The 19,819-nt window shown below is 33.2% G+C and overlaps 2 protein-coding genes and 1 pseudogene across 3 annotated transcripts; 1 reads left to right on the forward strand and 2 right to left on the reverse strand.

Annotated features, from left to right (window-relative positions):
- Positions 1–9,028: 9,028 nt before the first annotated feature.
- Positions 9,029–12,153, reverse strand: LOC108479209 (actin-7-like; annotated as a pseudogene). The gene is made up of 5 exons (XR_008274355.1): positions 11,958–12,153; positions 11,199–11,269; positions 10,327–10,720; positions 9,623–10,235; positions 9,029–9,549 (listed from the first exon to the last, which is right to left on the reverse strand). The product of XR_008274355.1 is annotated as an actin-7-like (transcript).
- Positions 12,154–13,871: 1,718 nt separating this feature from the next.
- On the forward strand, positions 13,872–16,881 carry LOC108479957 (serine/threonine-protein kinase ATG1t). Its single transcript, XM_017782833.2, has 8 exons — positions 13,872–14,329; positions 14,860–14,977; positions 15,068–15,126; positions 15,719–15,783; positions 15,966–16,059; positions 16,172–16,252; positions 16,330–16,441; positions 16,534–16,881. Exons 1-8 carry the CDS (start codon positions 14,066–14,068, stop codon positions 16,608–16,610), a joined length of 870 nt encoding a protein of 289 aa, XP_017638322.1. The 5' UTR covers positions 13,872–14,065; the 3' UTR covers positions 16,611–16,881.
- A 787-nt stretch (positions 16,882–17,668) lies between these two features.
- Positions 17,669–19,819, reverse strand: LOC108479958 (ATP synthase subunit epsilon, mitochondrial-like). The gene is made up of 2 exons (XM_017782834.2): positions 19,519–19,819; positions 17,669–17,874 (listed from the first exon to the last, which is right to left on the reverse strand). Exons 1-2 carry the CDS (start codon positions 19,700–19,702, stop codon positions 17,846–17,848), a joined length of 213 nt encoding a protein of 70 aa, XP_017638323.1. The 5' UTR covers positions 19,703–19,819; the 3' UTR covers positions 17,669–17,845.

The following is a 19,819-nucleotide window of genomic DNA, read 5'->3' on the forward strand; positions in this document are numbered from 1 at the left end:
ATTGAGGAAGCTCCGCTCGTGGTGGTTGGATTGATTGACCACGATAGAGGCAGAATAAGCTAACGGTGTTGAAATGGCAAAGTCGAGTCCGGACATTGTGATAGTGGGTGGGTCCGAAGAACTTGTAATTTTAACGAAGACTGAGATTTTGAAGGTTGATTTTTGTAGGAAGCTTGGTCTCTCAATCGACTAGTACCGATGGGTGTTCTCCATGCAAAAGGAGAGTAAAGGTTTTCAGGCCTAATTTTTTAGTTTCTCTGTCGTTTTATGTTCTGAGATTATTTTAGTGTTTTTATTTTATATTACATTAATTAGTTTTCTTGAAAGTACTGTTTAGGTAGCCAGCTGTTGGTGTATAGCTGTTAGCATTTCTTTTCCTATGCCTGTAATTAAATCATATTTCCTCCCATCAATGCAGTATCGGCTGATTAGTATTAAAAAAAAAGATTATAGTAATTTCCATAAAAGGAAAAAATAAAACATTTATTACTTTCTTCTACTTGGTAGATGGAGTGGAGATCTTGGTCAAGGCCTATATATATATATACCACAAGAAAGAAATGATAATGTTCTTAAATTAATTTCAACATTAGTTCACAGTTTTTCTTTTATTCAATTTAATCTTGATTTTAAATGTAATCTATTAATGTTATTGAATTTAGTTAATATTTTTATGACCTCTAATCATTAATGTTTTTGCATGTATTACATATGTGTAATTCAATTAACTTGGTTATTGTGATAGTGTGTTTGGATACTTATAACATTTAAAAACTTGGTTGACGAGAAGCAAATATTTTTCAAGAAATGAGATAAATAAATAAATATAACATTTATACCATTTTTCATGGTATATTTTCATCATAAGTCCCTCCGCCCAAATCAATCTATATAATGGATTCACTTGTATTATTAATTTACATTATTAAATCCTTTGTATTTTACATATGTCACAAATTAATCTTATTAATTAGTACTATTTTTAAAAGAAGGCTTAAGGGTGTAAAAGCTCTCGCACTTTAAAAATAAAAACAATTAAAAAAAAATTTCTCACTCAATTGGGTACCTAAACTGTCAAAATGCATCCAAAATGCCCTTTTAAGGATCAAAGGGCTTCTTTAAAACATTTTGGTAGTTTAGGTACCAATTAATCAAATAATTTTTTATGCATTTTGACAGTTTAGATACATAAAAAAAAGAGGAAAAAAAGAGCAATGACTTATTTTCTTTTAAAGTTTAGAGTTTTTACACTCTTTAAGCCTTAAAAGAAATGAATTTCATCTATTTTTACAATTATTTTAAAACTAATACAAAATGTTAGAATATTTGAAGTAAAAGTGTATGGAAATAAATAATGAAATTTAAATATATTAAAATGTATTAAATATTAATATTAAAAAGTTTTTAAAATCTTAATATTTTAAAATTTAATTATTTAAGGAGAATATTTGATGCATTATCATCAAGTACATAGGTTTCATGTATCATCGTTAATAATAAGATGACACATTATCACTTATGTAAAACAAAAAATATTAAAGGGTTTAAAATAAATATAAATAAATTTATCTTTTAAAAAGTAAATATTAATTATCATCATTAAACATAAAAAAAATCAAATACGAAATTTGAAATCCAAAACCTCAAAACCAAAATTTGAAACCAAAAAATTAAACCTAAAACTTGAAAGAAAAATAACAAATATAATTAATACTTAATTATGTTTAATAAGTTAATATTATTTATTTTCAAGTCTTTCACTGTTTTTTATTTTACATTGTATGATTTATTATTAATTAATGGTGTAAAATTGTGGAAACCTAGATTATCACAGCAATTAAGATATTATTAAAGTTTTTCGTTCAATTTCGTAGTGTTCTCACTTTATTTCTCATTTAAATGCATTTCAAAAAGACTCAAAACACTAAATTTCATCTGCCATATCTAATGAATAAATATTTAACTGAAAAACCTAAAAAAAAAAAAGCTCGGGTAAGACCAAAATTTAACAATATCATGTTATTAAAATAATATAATCATCAAAGCTGATATTAAATTATTACAATAACGAGAATTCATAAGGCAAATGACATTGTAATTCATGAATAATCTGATGAATTGGTTTTTTTTCTTTTAATTAATAGTTCCTATTCTCAGCCAGCATGAGCACATCATTACACAGCAAACTCCGATAGCCATTTTGCCATATAATTACCAATCGTGTTATAAACCCTCGGCACCTTTTCAAGTTCTATAACGGTCCAAATTTTAAGGTTATCGGAAAATTAAATTTTCGGATTATAATTTTCCCAAAATGAATTCGTAAATATTTATTAGAAATATTTACAAAGCTAGTAGTGTAGTTAATTAGACTTTGGTTAAGTGAATTAGCTTGAATTAAGGCTAATTTAGTAAAAGGACTAGATTGAATATAGTGTAAAAGTTTAATTGTAGAATAGAGAAAATTTAAAGGATTAAATTAGCAAATAAGCCTTATGTGACAAGTGTGTGGTAAGTATAAATACATGTGTATTATTTTAATTGGTACAAATGTATGAATATATATGTATTTACTTAATATTTAAGAAATAATAATTATAATTTAAAATATAATAATAATAATAATGATATAATATAATAGTTATAATGAATAAAAGAAATAAAAACATAAAGAAAAAGGAAAAAGAAGGGCACGAGCAGAACAGGGAAAGAAAAAGGAAGGAAAAAATGGTGTTTTAAGGTTCAAGCTTTGGGAATGAAAGAAATAAAAAGAGAAAGAAAAAGAAAGGAAAAATGGTGTTTTAAGGTTCAAGCTTTAAGTGATAAGTCAATTTAATCCATTTTTTTTGTAATTTTGGTGTCTATGGAATCCTAGGAAGAAATACTAGTTGAGTTATGTTGAAAATTAGAAAGTTAATGAATTTTTCGATGTTGATTAAGTTGTATGAATTGATGAATTATTGGTTTAATTGATAGAAATTCAAGTTAAAAGTGGGAAAATGATTGATTTGTAAAGAGAGATATAAGTTTGTTTATAGTAGGGATTAAATTGTTTAAATTGTAGAATTGATGTTTTATATTGAATATTAAGAGTTGAAATTTGTTTAAAATAGGTATAAAATGAAAACTATAAGGTTATTTGAAGAAAAAGAATGGTTATGGTGGAAGGACTTAATCGTAAATATAGTAAAAGTTACATGAAAATAAAAGAATGTGTTATTCAAAATTAGCAAATAAAAGTACTGAAGACTGATTGTTATCGTTTATGTGACTGAAACTGATATACGATGTTGAAAGACATTGAATGATATGAAAAAAGATACAAATTGATTGTAAGAGATGAAACTATTAAGATTATGAAGTAAAAAGTTTAAGTTACAATGTATATACATAGTTTATTATTTGTTTAAGTATTAGTTTATAGAAATACCACTGAGTCTATACTCACCATACAGTATGTTTCCGTACGCAGGACTAGGTACGAAAGAAAGCTAAGGACTCAGCATCCAAGCTAATCCTGAACTTAAAGTAGTGAATACTTTTCTTTTGGCAAAATGGCATGTATCTCGGTTGTTAAGGTGTTATTTTGTACATGATAGTGAATAAATGATAGTGAATAAACTTATTATCACGATTAAGGCAAGTGTACCTATCGAACAGTAGTATAGTTCAGCAAGACCGGATTGTTGAACACAAAGGAACTACGAGTACTAGTATTTACTTCCTTTTTATTATCTAGCCTAAAAATTAAGAGGTTTGGTTATCTAAACTAATTACCAAACTAGGAATGCACAGAAAGAAAATTTGGGGAAATACTTTTGGGAAAATTCGATTGATTAAGACAATACCTAAGGAAAAATCCACCTAGACTTCACTTGTTATTTGACTCTGAATCAGACGATTTATTCATTTGACTTGATCCGTAAAAATCCCTAAGTTATATTATTATCTCTCTCGAGATTAATAATGTCTAACCCTAGGTTGAATAATTGAAATCTCTTTCTAATTAACACCCTAGAATTGCATTAACTAGATCTATAGATTCCTTTATTAGGTTTCACCTTAATCCGGCAAAATCTTATCACCCTATCTCTAGGCGTGCAATCAACTCCACTTAATTATGACAAATTTACTCTTAGACAGGGTCTATTCCTCCTCTGAATAAGAGCTTGACTTGAATCAATATCCTGGAATATCAAAACAAGAATTAAGAACGCATAATTAAGAACAAGTCAAATATTTATCATACAATTTAGATAATAATAACAAGATCCGTCTTAGGTTTCATTCCCCTTAGGTATTTAGGGGATTTAGTTCATACTTATGAAAGAAAACATTTCAAAAGCATAAAGATAACAAAACATAAGAAAACCCAAAACTCCTGAAGAAATTTGAAGGGAGATCTTCAGTCTTGATGATGAATCTGACTTTTGAGATGGATCAATCAGTTTTTCTTGAGTAATTCCTTGCTTCCTACTCTGTGTTCCCCCTTCTCTTCCTTCTCTAGGGTGTTTTTCTTGGCTTTAGGATGCTTAGAAGCCCTCAAAAGTGCCCTTTTCTGAATTAGACTAAACTTGGGCTCGGCAGGGATACGCCCGTGTGACATGCCCGTGTGCGATTACTTAAGGCCGTGGTCAAGGCTGTTAAATGAGCACAGGTGTGTGATCTACTCGTGTAAGTCGTACTTCGATCTTACCAAATTGACATGGTCGTGTAGTCAACCCGCGTGCGGAGGTTCAGGCCGTGCTAGAGCCTGTTGAACCTACACGGTCGTGTGGTCTACCCGTGTGGTGAACTCTAGGCAGTGCTGATTCCCCATGTTGGCCCGTTTTCTCTGTTTTTGGCTCATTTCTCGGTCCTTTTACTCTTCTATACTCACCTAAGTATAAAATATGAAATAAAGGATTAAGAGCATCGAATTCCCCAAATTTAGAGAGAAATCATCCATAAAATGTGTTAGGCATGAGGTAAATATATGTATAAATTATTGTTTATCAATAAACATAAAAGTTGTTGAAGCATGGTATGAAATATGCATATTTTGGAAGTTAATCTTACATGAGTTTGATTAGTATGATAATGTAGTATAATTTTGATGAATTGTGGTATATAATTCTTAAGAGGTGTTGAAGTGAATGAATGAATATTTGCTAAATTTGAATGGCATAACGAATGATATTTGATTTAAAAACTATTAGTAAATGTTTGGGCATGAATTAGAGGTGTTTAGCATGTGAAAATAGCTTTTAAATGGTCAAAAATCATGTTTTCACATGGCCAAGTCACATGGGCGTGTGTTCAGGCCGTGTGACTCTCTGTTTATGTCACACGGGCTATTCCCATGGCCGTGTGTGCAAGTCAGATCTGCCCACCGCCTGGCCCCACGGCCATGGGAGCCCCACGGGCAGACCACACGGGCATGTCCCAAGCCACACGGGCGTGTGCCCCTATCTTCAAGGAAAAATTTCCAAAGTTGCCAGTTTAGTCCCGAACCACTTCTAAAATATGTATTGGGCCCCGTAGGCCCATATTAGGAACTTTATGATGAAATTTGATAAGAATTGATCTGGAATGTAAAGTTTATGACTCAGTTTTGTATAAATGTTAATGTATAAGTCCAATAATGCCTCGTAGCTTATTTCGGTGACGGCTTGGAGTTAGGGGGTGTTACATTTAGTGGTATCAGAGCTACTCAGGTTTAGTCGATTCTAGGACTAAATAGAGTTTGGAATTGATTCTAGAGGTACATGCCATTTCTATGTTAAATTTGAGTCAGGATTGGATGCTGATTTATATATATACTGATAAATTAACTCTATTTTATAGTGAGTAAAAGATGTCTGATGAAAGTATCGAGGGTACCGATCAGGAAATGTATAGTAGAGATGAATTACATGATGTAAATGAATTTGAATCTGCAACCCCAAGTGTAAATCTGGTAGGTAACCAACCACTGAATAGTGGAAAAGATAATACAAAAATATTTAGAATGATTGCCGAAGCTCTTCAAAAAGCAGTAGAAAGTATGCCTACTACTATTTCTACCTCTGCTACTCGAAGAGCCCCTATTAAGGAATTGCAAAAATATAGAGCTACAGAATTTATGGAATCAAAGGGAACTGATTCAACAACAGCTGAAAATTGGTTAGAGACTACCAAGAGAATTTTGAAGCAATTAGAATGCACCCCACAGGAAAGTTTAATATGTGTTGATTCTCTGTTACAAGAGGAGGCTTACATATGGTGGGAATCAATGATTCAGAATATACCAAAAAAATAGGTAAACTGGGAATTCTTTCAACGGGAATTTCAGAAGAAGTATTTGGGAAAGACATATATGGAAGACTGGAAACAAGAGCTTTTTATGCTGAAACAGAGAGATATGTCTGTAGTTGATTATGAACGAAAATTTCTGAGATTGAGCAGATATGCAACTAAATTTGTACCGACTCAAGCTGACAGATGCAAGCGATTTCTAAGAGGACTGCGAGATGAATTTCAACTGCAATTGATGCCTTTACGGATTACAGAGTTTGCAGATTTAATAGAAAGAGCTAAAATAATTGAGCAAGTACTGAGGAAGAGTACAAAAGTCTGAAACTGTCCGTTTAGCTAGAAAACATCCTGGAACTACTAGTTCAAGTCTGCAATTCAAACGATCGAGGGAATCTCGTGGTAATGGAAGATTCAGTTCAAGATAAAAAAGATGAGACAGAAGTCGAAAGAGACAAACTACTGTATCTACTAGCAGTATCAAAAGCCCAGCTCAGAACGTTGAAATTCCAGAGTGTGAATATTGTGGAAAGAGACATGGGGAAGAATGTAAAAAGTTAACTGAGGGTTATTTTTGATGTGGATCCACTGATCATTTTGTTAAGGATTGTCTAAAGATTGGTAAGACAACATCAATGGTATCACTAAGATCTGAATCTGCTTACAGAGGTCGAGGATCAGGCCGAAGTGGTCCAGTTGCTAGAGGAGGTACTAGAAGAACTAGTGAAAATGCTACCCAAAAATCTGAAGTAAGAGCTCTGGCCCGAGCATATGTTGTAAGAACTCGAGAAGAGGGAGATGCTCATGATGTGGTAACATGTATATTCTCATTATATTCAGAACCTGTATATGCTTTAATAGATCCAGGATCATCATATTCCTATGTCAATACAAAACTAGTTGAGACGGGAAACTTAAAACCTGAACTGTCTAGAGTAATGATAGAAGTGTCTAGTCCATTGGGGCAAACTGTGTTAGTGAATCAAATATGTCGAAGATGTCCGTTAATGATTCAGGATAACATTTTTTCTGTTAATCTGTTGATAATGCCATTTAGCGATTTTGATATTATACTGGGCATGGATTGGCTAGCAGAACATGAAGTAATTTTGGACTGTTATAAAAAGAAATTCACTGTTCAAAATGAAAGTGGTGATCAGATTGAAGTAAATGGTATTCGGACTAGTGGGACTATTCATGTTATTTCAGCAATTAAAGCTAGTAAGCTTCTTTACCAAGGATGTGCTGCTTTCTTAGCATATGTTATTAACTCCGATTCAGTTGAGAGTTAGTGCAGTAAAATTCGGACTGTATGTGAATTTCCTGATGTGTTTCTGGAGAATTGTCTGGATTACCTCCTGATCGGGAAGTTGAATTTGCAATTGAAGTATACCCGGGTACAGATCCAGTGTCAATCCCTCCATATCGAATGTCACCTACTGAGTTGAAGGAGTTGAAGGTACAGTTGCAAGACTTATTGGACCGAGGGTTTATACGACAGGAGCCCCAGTGTTATTCGTTAAAAAGAAAGATGGTTTGATGCAGTTATGTATTGATTATCAACAGTTGAATAAGGTAACAGTCAAGAATAAATACCCGTTACCTCGCATTGATGATTTATTTGATCAACTAAAGGGAGCTTCTGTGTTTTCAAAAATTGATTTGAGGTCGGGATATTACCAGTTAAAGGTAAAAAAGAGCGATGTACCAAAGACAGCATTTTGTACACGGTATAGACATTATGAATTTTTGGTAATGTCTCGTAGCCCTATTCCGGTGACGGCTTAGGGTTAGGGGGTGTTACAAGTTCAACCTCCGGTAGTTGTAGCAAAGACCGTAATCCTCCGAACCGATGAGCAATCATGCCGACCATCGGTTCGACACCTCATTGTTGTTGCTCTCGACTATCAACTGTCGATAAACTTTATCCAAACCAGCAAGAACCACCCACAACTCCGAGTGGAGAACCACCGCTATGCCAAGCTGCCTAGTAAACACAACAATCCGGCTTAAATGGCAATTGATTGTATCTTGAAGTAAATAGTTTATTACGTCTTGTTTCTTTTCGTTTGTAATGAGATTATTAAGATTTTTGTTTTCATTGAAAATTTTATGATATTTTGTTATTTTTCATGTTAGATTCTAGTTATGAATGTGCTTTCTCTTTGGAGCTTGGATAAATTTCAACATTTTGTAGTCAGAAATTGCATTAATAAGATTGAAGTTATTAGTTTATTGCATCTGGTTTTTCTTTTCATTATAATGAAATTAGTAGGATTCTATTTTCATTGAAAATTATATGAATTTTTTTTCTATGTTTCTAATTGACAATATACTTTCTTTTTAGATCTTGACATGTTTTAACATTTTGCAGTTACAATTTGCCTTAAACAAGATTGAAATAATTACTTTTGTAATACTTCAGAGTTAATTGCATTTTGATAAATGGATATATTTTATATAACTTTTCAAAAATAGGACTAAATTAACTTTTTTTTAGAATTAATATTAAATTGGGACTAAATTTAATAGTGTCAGTATATTTAATGCGGACTCGCATTTGAGGTTCCGTTCGCGGTGAATCTGATGAAAATTTGATGAAGATAGTGACTATAGCACTGAATTTGAAAATGAGATTTGATTCAGAGCTATCCTTTCCACACAAAAATGGTGGAATTATCAAGGGAGCTATCCATTCCACACAATTAAACAGGTTTATACCCGATGAACTCAAAGCATAAAAGGATACACAATATTCCAAAACCAGGTATTAAATATAAGTTCCATAGAAGTTTGACCGCAAACTGACACTAATTTTTCAAAAAAAAATCTCGTACAATAATAGCTATTAACATTAATGTTCTCAAAACCCTTGAATATTAAATAATAAAATAAAATAAAATAAAAAAGCACCACAATCCACTCTCCAGCTCCAAACATCCTTTTAAGCAACATGGTTCAAAGATGGATTGTAAGGAAGGAATTAAGCACCAATTGTCCGCCCACCGCCATCTCAATAGGACCCATCATCTTAATGGTGGTGATACGGTGAAAAGCTAAAATAATAATACGTCAATATCAAGTACACCATCCTACAATGATCCCCAACTCCCCCCACATAAACCAGACTTTGGAGTTCACTTGACACCGCACACAAAAAAAGCCAACTAAATGCAAAATGTAGATCACCATCAAAAGCAATTACAAAACTTAGAAGCACTTCCTGTGGACAATGGATGGACCGGATTCATCATACTCACCCTTGGAAATCCACATCTGTAAAGCAAGCACGTCAGTGTCAGACAACCATCACACGAAAGAAGTAAAGCCAAAAATACAAAATATTTACCTGCTGGAAGGTGCTGAGTGATGCCAAGATAGATCCTCCAATCCAGACACTGTACTTTCTCTCTGGTGGCGCAACGACCTTAATCTTCATGCTGCTTGGAGCAAGTGCAGTGATCTCCTTGCTCATGCGGTCTGCAATACCAGGGAACATGGTTGAACCCCCACTGAGCACAATGTTACCGTAGAGATCCTTCCTGATATCCACATCACACTTCATGATAGAGTTGTAGGTAGTTTCATGGATTCCAGCAGCTTCCATCCCAATGAAAGATGGCTGGAAGAGGACTTCCGAACAGCGGAATCTCTCAGCTCAATAGTAATGACTTGTCCGTCAGGCAACTCATAGTTCTTCTCAACAGATGAGCTGCTCTTCGCAGTCTCCAGTTCCTGCTCATAGTCCAGGGCAACATAAGCAAGCTTCTCCTTCATGTCACGGACAATTTCCCGTTCAGCAGTGGTGGTGAACATGTAACCTCTCTCGGTAAGAATCTTCATCAAGGCATCGGTTAGATCACGACCTGCAAGGTCAAGACGGAGGATGGCATGTGGAAGGGCATATCCTTCATAGATTGGCACGGTGTGAGAAACACCATCACCGGAATCCAGCACAATACCTATCCCAATAGAGAGAGAATCCAGTGTCAACATGATTCCAAAATACCATTAAAATGAGAAAAGCTCGTAGAAGTTTCGAGTCTCACAAACCTGTTGTACGACCACTGGCATACAAAGAGAGGACAGCCTGGATGGCAACATACATAGCAGGGACATTGAAGGTCTCAAACATGATCTGAGTCATCTTTTCTCTATTGGCCTTGGGGTTGAGAGGTGCCTCCGTGAGAAGCACAGGGTGCTCCTCAGGAGCAACACGGAGTTCATTGTAGAATGTATGATGCCAGATCTTTTCCATATCATCCCAGTTGCTCACAATACCATGCTCAATAGGATATTTCAAAGTAAGGATACCTCTTTTAGATTGTGCTTCATCTCCTACATAGGCATCCTTCTGACCCATCCCAACCATAACACCAGTGTGCCGGGGACGACCAACAATACTGGGAAAAACTGCCCTTGGAGCATCATCACCAGCAAAACCGGCCTGCATTACAGACAAAATTAGCTTAACCATAGTATACTTTTCAGAAAGAAATAAGCAATAACCGAGATTTATAACTCAGGGTTAGAGGTGTTCATAGAAAGGGCCAGGTTTGTGTATGATATCATCATAATTCCTATGTGCACAAGCTAGGCTTAGTCCAAAATATGATCTTAAATTTTACTCAAATCCACCAATACTACTATTTTTTAAAATATAGTTTTCATTTAATATTTAGTATTTTTTGGTATTCTTCATACCAGTTTTATAGTCCATGTTTGAGAATTGTAGTTAAATTATAATATTATATATTTAACTATCATATATATATATATATATAGATTATATAATAGAAATGAGCTGATCCGGTTACAAGCTTTGAATGTAGAAGCCTGCGCTAGGCGCACTTAAAACGAATTTTTTTTTCGTCTAAGCCTAAAGGCTAGGAGTTAGGTTTGCTTTAGTCTAAACATTAACTAACCTTCACCATTCCAGTTCCATTATCACAGACGAGGGGTTGAATATCCTCACCGTCGGCCATCTTTTACAATACTGCAAACAAGAATCGAGGTAGTGAGTGCAGCAAAAAACACTTGTCAACGCGTATTATGTGCCCTTCAACTAATCTAGACAAGTTGAATTAAAGACATTTGACAAATCAATTTCTAGTTTCTCTAAATGGAAAAAGAAGAAGTAAAGAGCAGAAACACTTGGTCAACATTAATTTCTTCAAATACAGAAAATAGAACAGCCCAATATCCTAGCTGTCTATGAAACAGCGCAAACAACTGTAGTAGTTAAAATCGTAGGCAACATTTATTTGTGAGAATCTAATCAAGCTACCGTATAATTCGATGAACAACAAATTGAATCAATTAGAAATAAAGATCGAGATTAGAGCTCTTAAAGCTCTTAAAACAAAAACTTTGAAAAGTATCGAATCTACACAATGAAAGCATTAATCAAGACAAGTTGGTCGAAGATCAAGTTCAAAACAAAGAGAAACAATCAATTCTCGTTAGATCTATAAAGAAATAGCAAATGTAATGAAGTGGATCGAGCTAAGTAAAGATCCAGCTACAATAGGAGCAGATCGAGTTAAATCTAACACTCCGAAACGCTTTAGAAGCTACTAGAACTGTAGATCTCAGTTGCATCATAACCAAAACATCAAACTCAAGCATCAAATACACAGATCTGCAGATTTTGAAGAAAAATAAAAGCAAAATAGAAGGTTTACCTGAATAAATGAAAGAACGAAAGAAGAACTTCGGAGAAAGAGAGAGAGCGAAGTAGAAGAAGAAGCAAAAACGACGACGCTTTTTTTCCCCTTTACTCTCTTCTCTGTAGTTGTGGTGCAGCTGCTGGAGACGTAAATGCAGTGTGTAAGAGAAGAAAGAAAACCGGTATTTATCTATCTACAATTTCTTTTCCCTTTTTTTTTTTGGATAGGATATTTTTTAATGTTTAAAATAAAAAAAAATTATTTATTTTAAAATAAATTTTGTTTAATAAATATATTTGAGATAATAACACATTTTCTACATATATTTTCTTAAAATGTTAAATTAGTTGCTTGACTTATCAATATATATTTTATTATGATTTTATAATTTCATAAAGCTGTGAATATAATTTTGTACTTTCAAAACGTCTAAAATGTTATTTACTTTTTTTATTAATTATATTATATTTTTATTTTATTTAATTGCTCACATAATATTATATTATTTATATGAATTTAATAATTCAGAAAAAAAATATGTATCAATTTTCATTGACTGATTAAACAATTCACAAACGATAACACTAATGGTAGATTTTTATAAATATTCTAAATTTTCAAAATTATTTTGATTTTTTTTTGCAATTTTTGTTGAAAGAGGGCCAATTTGTTTATTTTTAAAATTAACAGGGACCAAAAAGGAATTTACACAAATTTATTATTCAAATTATTCGAAATGTAAAATTCAACTTGATTTGAACTCGAAACTCAAATTATTTATCCCAGTTGACTTGCATAACTCGATTTGATTAACTCAAAATTTAAATTTTTTAAAATAAAGTGAAATTTTGCTCACCTTTATACAATATACTCTCTTTAAAATTTGGATAAGTTGTAACAATTTTATAGTCCAATAATAAAATCAAAGTTATTAGTTTATTACATCCCGTTTCCATTGAAAATGATATGATAATGTTAGATCTTAATTGACACTATACATTCTTTTTAGATATCGAAGAAGTTTTAATATTTTGTAATAACAATTTCTATTAAAAGTTGAAATAATTGGTTTTGTAACACGTCACTTCAAAGTTTACATCATTTTGACAAATAGATATATTTTGTATAAGTTTTAAAAATTGGAATTGAATTATAAAATGTTTAAATGTTTTAATTTTTTTTAGAATTAAAGTTAAACTTAATGTTATACGAAAATTAGCGGATGCTGATAAAAAAATAAATGTGTCTAATTAGATACTTATTTTTGTAATTTTATAATTAAATAATAAAATAAACATAATTATAATATTTGAATTTAAAATATATAATAAATTTTAAATTTTAAACTAATTATAGAAAATTTGGATTTTATAACTCTCTTCCATTTTGCTAGGAATGAGTATTCGATCAAGTCGAGTCGAATTGATTAAAAAAAGTTCGAGTTAGTTAAGTTGACAAATCTTATTTTAGCAATCGAATTCAATTTAATTTTTTTTTAAATTGAATCAAATCAAGTAAAAAATTTCGATTCAAGTCGAGTCGAGTTAACAGATCTTATTATTTATACTATTTAATGTTGCTTTTACATGGACCGATTATTTAATTAGTAGGCGAAGTATAATATTATTTAACTATCTTTTAACTTAATGAGTAAATATTTATTAAAAAACATAGTTTTGTTTTTTTTATTTTAATTTTAGAAAAATAAATATTTATCAAAACGACGTAATTTTAATATTTTTATTGAATTTTGGATAACTCGAATCATATAATTCATATTGAGTTAAACCAAAAATTTACTTTTTCTTATTTGAGTTGATTCGAATAATTTAAATTAACTTAAACTATTTAATTAAAAATTTAAAAATTTTATTTAATTTTTTAAATCAAACCGAATTTTATTCAAACTCAATTTATAGTAAAAAACAATGATGGGAAACCAGTGGAGCTCACTCAGGATTTGGCGTTCCAATTAAAAATTAACCCATAAACCACTATTACATCAATCAGAGGATAGAAGTTTGGTGTTGGATGTACAATTAATAGACAAGAACAAGCCAAGTACCCAACGAGAAAGGTCTAGCAACAACTATAGACAGCAGCAACAACATGAAAGAAAGCTAATGGAGCCCCAAGGCATGGCTGCCATGCGCTATCTGTTGGAACCCTTCACGATCGGAGACTATTTGCTAAAATCAAAGCTACGTGAAAGTTCTGTTTCCATCGTTTGGAAAGCTGAGACGAAATCAAGCGGTGAAGAAGTGGCAGTGAAGCAAGTTTTCCTTTCCAAGCTCAACAAACACCTCGCCAACTGTTTGGATTGCGAGCTTAATTTTCTCTCTTCTGTTAATCACCCTAACATCATTCGTCTTCTTCACGTTTTACAGGTTTGTTCCTTTTTTTGCCTTTCCCTCTTTTCTTTCTTCTCGTTTTTCGATTCCAACAGTTGGTTGTTTATGATTTTCCGGTCATTTCTGGAATACCCATTTGATATATTCTCTTTAATCCCACGGTTTGATGGATTAACTGATTCGATTTCTCTTTGTCAACTTGAAAATTTGGTTGTTTTGTAGCGATTACTGGGGACTGGGCAATTTATTAGTCAATTTCAATCCTTTTAATTTTTAAACATTTGTTATAATTATTTAAAAAAATTGTATAACCATGGTAATCCTAGCTCTAAACAAATGAAAAAGCTCATAAGTAATGCCGGTAATATTTAATAAGACCCTTATTCTAGTTTCTGGCAATGCTTCTCCACCAATTGGTTTGTGTTGGGATTTGATGTTATAACTTGCTTAATAGATAATACGTTAAAGTCAAATATCAAGTCCTAATTATTTAGAATACATTGTATATATGTTTTTTCTACTCTAATTTCCACATAAAAATGGGCTGATTTTTCTTTAATTTTCAGTCTGAAAGTTGTTTGTTCCTGGTCCTTGAGTTCTGTGCTGGAGGAAACCTAGCCTCTTACATTCGACGTTGTGGAAGAGTTCAAGAGCAATTAGCTAGGAGATTCATGCAGCAACTAGGTAGCTATTTTTATTTTTATTTTTATCTGTCATAGCAAGGTTTCTTCATTTAAACATTATATCAGGAGAAGCCATTCGTTTCCTTTGCAGGAGCCGGTTTGGAAGTATTGCAGTCCCACCATATCGTTCACAGAGACCTGAAACCAGAGGTATGGAAAGCATTATCTTTATCATCGTTGCTGTACCTTGCCATTTTGCATTTGAAACCTTGCATTATAAGTTTTCTGGGATGCACCCTGATTTTGCAAGCAAGAGCTTTTATCGTATTATGATTGCATGGCACTCTGTCTCTCTTGTTGCACCGCCTACATTGCAGTTGGCCATTCCTGTCCTCTTGGTTTTTTTCTCTGCAAGTAGTGAGAGCTTCCTTCTTTTCCTAGGATAGCATGCTGTGGCTGGTTACTGACAAAGTAAAGAACAATTAAGCCAACATATCCTTAAATCCCCATAGGATGTTATGAGGTAAACCTATGGAGTTAGCCAGGGAAACCTCATATAATAAGTGACCCTAATTTGGTGCCAGAATTGACTTTAAGGTTGAAGGAACTTGATATGTTGGTTTATTCACAACCCCAAAGAATACTAGAAGTTTAGAACTCAGTTTTAACTTTTTGTAATTCATCAATAAATGCAAGTCATGGTTTGCATCTACGTTTGCCATATGACATGTGATTTCAGAGTAAAGTTTTCAGATTAATAGTTCCTTTAATTCAGTTAACCATGGTGCTTTTGTTGGAGTAGAACATTCTACTTTCGGGCTCCAAGGATGATTTGGTGCTGAAGATAGCGGATTTTGGTCTTTCAAGGTAAATATTATTTTAGGGGGCTTACCGGATGGGGTAAGTTTGGATAGTATTTTGGCTCTAGTACTTGTGCCGCAAAACTGAGAAGAATGATCCCTAACAAAATTGTTACAGAAGGTTTAGTGGAATTTTTTTTTCTTTTGTTTTCCTCTTTAATTGCTTCCCCACTTTTATATTGGAGGTAGAAGTCTAGATCCAGGCAATTATGCTCAGACGGTATGCGGGTCTCCTTTGTATATGGCGCCAGAAGTTCTACAATTTCAAAGTTACGATGAGAAGGTAATGACATCTTTTCTTCTTTGATGAACACTTTTCCCTATCTATTTCTCTTATTCTCTGTTTCCAAAAATTGTGAAAAAGGAACATACTGAAATTTAGGGCTTAGCCACAGGTTGACATGTGGAGCCTTGGTGCAATTCTTTTCGAGCTTCTTAATGGTCACCCGCCTTTCCGAGGTAGAACTAATGTCCAGGTAAGAGTTTTGACCTAACAAATTCTTCGACTTGCGTTAATGTTTTTAATGTTTCCTAAAAATTCTATTGACCTCAGCTGCTGCAGAATATTAAGTCGTCCACATGCCTTCCGTTTTCTAAGCTCATTCTTCCTCGATTACATCCCGACTGTGTCGACATGTGTTCAAGACTCCTTTCTGTGAATCCAGGTCTAGCATTACTATTAAGCATTAACTTCATACATTCCTGACCCCTGAAGGTATTTTCTCTTAAATCAACTTGGATTTTTGCATGGTTGCAGTTGACCGCCTGTCATTTCAAGAATTCTATCAACATAGATTTTTGAGAAAAAAGGGAATGGGAAAACAAAACAAATAATCATCTCCTGTTCTTGAGAGTTTGAATTCATCCCGAGATAGAAATTGATAAGGCATCTTCATACGCTTTAAGTTAAGTTTCCGATATTTACTTCTCTATTAATTTTATGGGCCATTGTAGAATATGCTCATTACATCACCCTGGAACCGGACATGAAAATACCGAAAACAGTCTCAAATTATAAACCATGTTTGTGGCATCGCATTCTGTATTGACAACATAAATGAACTTGTATATGCAGAATCCAGTAACCTGTTTTTGTGCTTGATAATGATTCTCTTTATACTCTTTATTTTGAATAATTGGACATCATATTGAAGTTGAATTCATCTTTCCTTTGTGCATTACAATGAAAGAACAATTCTTGCTTGTATATTGTAGTCACAATGTTGAGAATTTAATCCTTGTGAAATTTGTTTTCTTCTCCTAATTTTTTGTGGATGCTAAAAGGGGTCCTTTTGAACTCTACACGGCCGCATTTTGGGGCTGACCCTTGAATTTCAGTTGTTGGAACAGTCAGTAGTTCCTTCAACACGATCTTAATGATAATCCAAAGTAACTTCTGTTGGTAATGCAAAGAAAATAATGCATGTTTGATTGCTGAGGATTTAGTGAAGATATTATTATAGTTTTTTTTTTTTTTTGTATTTTTACTATTTTACTCTTCTGCTAATAGTATAAACAGGTGCTATCTTTTTTGTCTTTTTCATTTTAAAAAATTGATCTTACTGTGATTTCTCGAGAAAAGCAACATGAAAATGGAAAATGGAACTCAGATTGGTATTACTCTTCTCACGTATTTCATCTAAAATAAAACTCTATTTTCTCTCGTGTTTTCAAAAATCTCAGAATCACTTTGCATTAATGGAAGATTGTTGGTAATGCAAAGAAAATAATGCATGCATGTTTTTTACAACCCCAATACAAAAACCCATTTTACATGCAAACGGATCTGAAGTCACACCACACAAGAAAATTTTAGGCACAATCACAAAACCGACGAGAGAACCTTTTCTTTTTCACCTTTAACAAAAAAAACCTGAAAGAAACATTTGAGATAGCAGTCCAATGAAACCTCAGTCTATTATTTGCAAAGTAGAGATTATTATGAAAATGCAGCAGCATCTCAAACCCTGAAATCTGTTCACAGGTATAGTACAAGAATTGCAAAAATAACAAAAATTAAACTCCTCGAGTCCTTCCCAATTGCTGACTTCAATGACCAACCACGCAACTCATTCTTCAGGTGAATCTGAGCGGATAGCTGATATCAAAGCAACGATACGTATATCAGTATAATACTTGTTAAAGACCATATCGGAAAATTTCATTTTGGAAGGGGATTAAAAGAACCAGAGTAGGACGGGCATTAAGTAGTGAAGACAGATTGAAAATTGAGCAAAACTACAAGAACTATCACATGGCCGATGACGATAGTTGGATAAGCAACATAATAACGGTTCAATGTTTTTATCATAGGGATGTTGCTATACCTACAATTACTCCCTTGGTCCGGGAGGAATGTCGAGTCTATGCTCACACTGATCAAACAGAGTAAGTGTAGCTATTACTAAACGAATTAATGGAATTTGACCAAATCGCAAAGTGTTTCTTGCAATTACCAGGATCAATAATATCTTGAAAAGAAAAGTAACAGAATGGGCAAAAGGACATATACAGAGACTGAGCAAATCATACAATCCAAACAACAAATAAAGGAGTTACATGATGCTGCATAGATACCTAGAAATCTACAGAAAATAAGAAATGCAACTTCGTCTGCATACCTTGAAAGGAATAAAGACAGTAGCAACATGGTAGGAAAACAATAAAGATAATTTGCAGGAACTGCAAAATGACAATGGGTTCATGCCAACTTCCAAAAAACAATAAAGATAATTTGCAGGAACTGCAAAATGACAATGGTTTCATGCCAACTTCCAAATAAACTTCCGAATCAGTACGTGTTCATTAAAGATTTAAGCTATCTAGATCACCTTAACCGTGATATCACTTATCTGGTATCAAGTTGAATATCCCACGCACCAAACTAAAATTACTACAATTTCACCATATCATATCTATTCACTCCACCAAATAAGACAATGTCAAGGAGAGTAAGGTTGTGTTACGTGTCATAGAGTAGACCAAAGTGCTGAACTACTAAGCTAGAGAGACAAATATTTGATCAGATCAAACAACGATTCAAAGGAGGCTCTAATTCGGTCTGAGCAACTTGTTTCAGCTGGCTAAGTCAGGTGAAACTCTACGTTACTTTACTCAAGCAAGCTCAACTGTGTGTTGGATAAAGTATATATCTGACATACATAATTAAGTTTTCATGTATTTTGAGGATGTAAGTAATCATATCTGATATCCCCATATCCAACACATGTACTTCAAAAAAATAAAGCAACATAGAGCAAACCCCGTCCCCAGCACGCGAGATATAAGCAATATGCTGAAGGAATTTTAGGTCAAACCCCACAACAAACAAAGAATTTGGACGCCACAATGTCAAACCCTAAACTATTTATTTTTAATCAATTATTGCATTACATTGAAGCAAGTTTCTAAAACATACTGAGTAAAAAAGAATCGAACAAGGGCCCCAAAAATTTCAAAGATTTTTTTAGTTTCATTTTAATTTCAATTTTGTGCCTTCTTTTTTCTCCCCGATTCTTTTCTTTTCTCCCTTTTGCTATAAAAACTAACAATCAGTCTATCGTATGTCCAATATCAAAAAAAGATTCACAACCAAACCATGAATCAACTCCAGCATAACGGATCATATATAAAATTAATCCCAATTAGAAGGAACTAATCATCGAAGAATAACTAGGAAATTATATAAAAAAATGAAAACCCAGATCAGATTATGAAAAAGGAGAAAAAGAGAAAGACGTACTGGGCTTTTCAGGCGTTCCATCAGTCCACTTGGAGATGGAGAAATGGACTTTCTCACGAGAAAGGGCTTCAGTCTTATAAGGTTCCTTCAAGCAGTTTCTGACGAGGTTGGCGCATATGTTGGAGTAGGTGATATATGTCATCCCCGCTGCACGCCAGAACGGCACCGCCGCGTTCGAAGTCATTTTCTTCGGTGGTTGGTGGTGGCCGCGAAATATACAGACTGTAGAAATATAGGAGAGAGATCTTCGTCGTCACTCTTTAGCAACAAATGGCCAATGAGGCATTTTATTTATTTATTT

Source organism: Gossypium arboreum, chromosome 11, assembly GCF_025698485.1.
Source record: "Gossypium arboreum isolate Shixiya-1 chromosome 11, ASM2569848v2, whole genome shotgun sequence".
NCBI lineage: Eukaryota > Viridiplantae > Streptophyta > Magnoliopsida > Malvales > Malvaceae > Gossypium > Gossypium arboreum.

Excerpts from the sequence above, each read along its gene's own strand:
- LOC108479958 (XM_017782834.2), bottom strand. The coding sequence starts at position 19,702 with ATGACTTCGAACGCGGCGGTGCCGTTCTGGCGTGCAGCGGGGATGACA. Across the intron at positions 17,875-19,518 it reads TGGAACGCCTGAAAAGCCCA|CTATCCGCTCAGATTCACCT; the intron begins GTACGTCTTTCT and ends CTTTGATATCAG.
- LOC108479957 (XM_017782833.2), top strand. The coding sequence starts at position 14,066 with ATGGAGCCCCAAGGCATGGCTGCCATGCGCTATCTGTTGGAACCCTTC. Across the intron at positions 15,127-15,718 it reads ACAGAGACCTGAAACCAGAG|AACATTCTACTTTCGGGCTC; the intron begins GTATGGAAAGCA and ends TTGTTGGAGTAG. Across the intron at positions 16,253-16,329 it reads GAGGTAGAACTAATGTCCAG|CTGCTGCAGAATATTAAGTC; the intron begins GTAAGAGTTTTG and ends TATTGACCTCAG.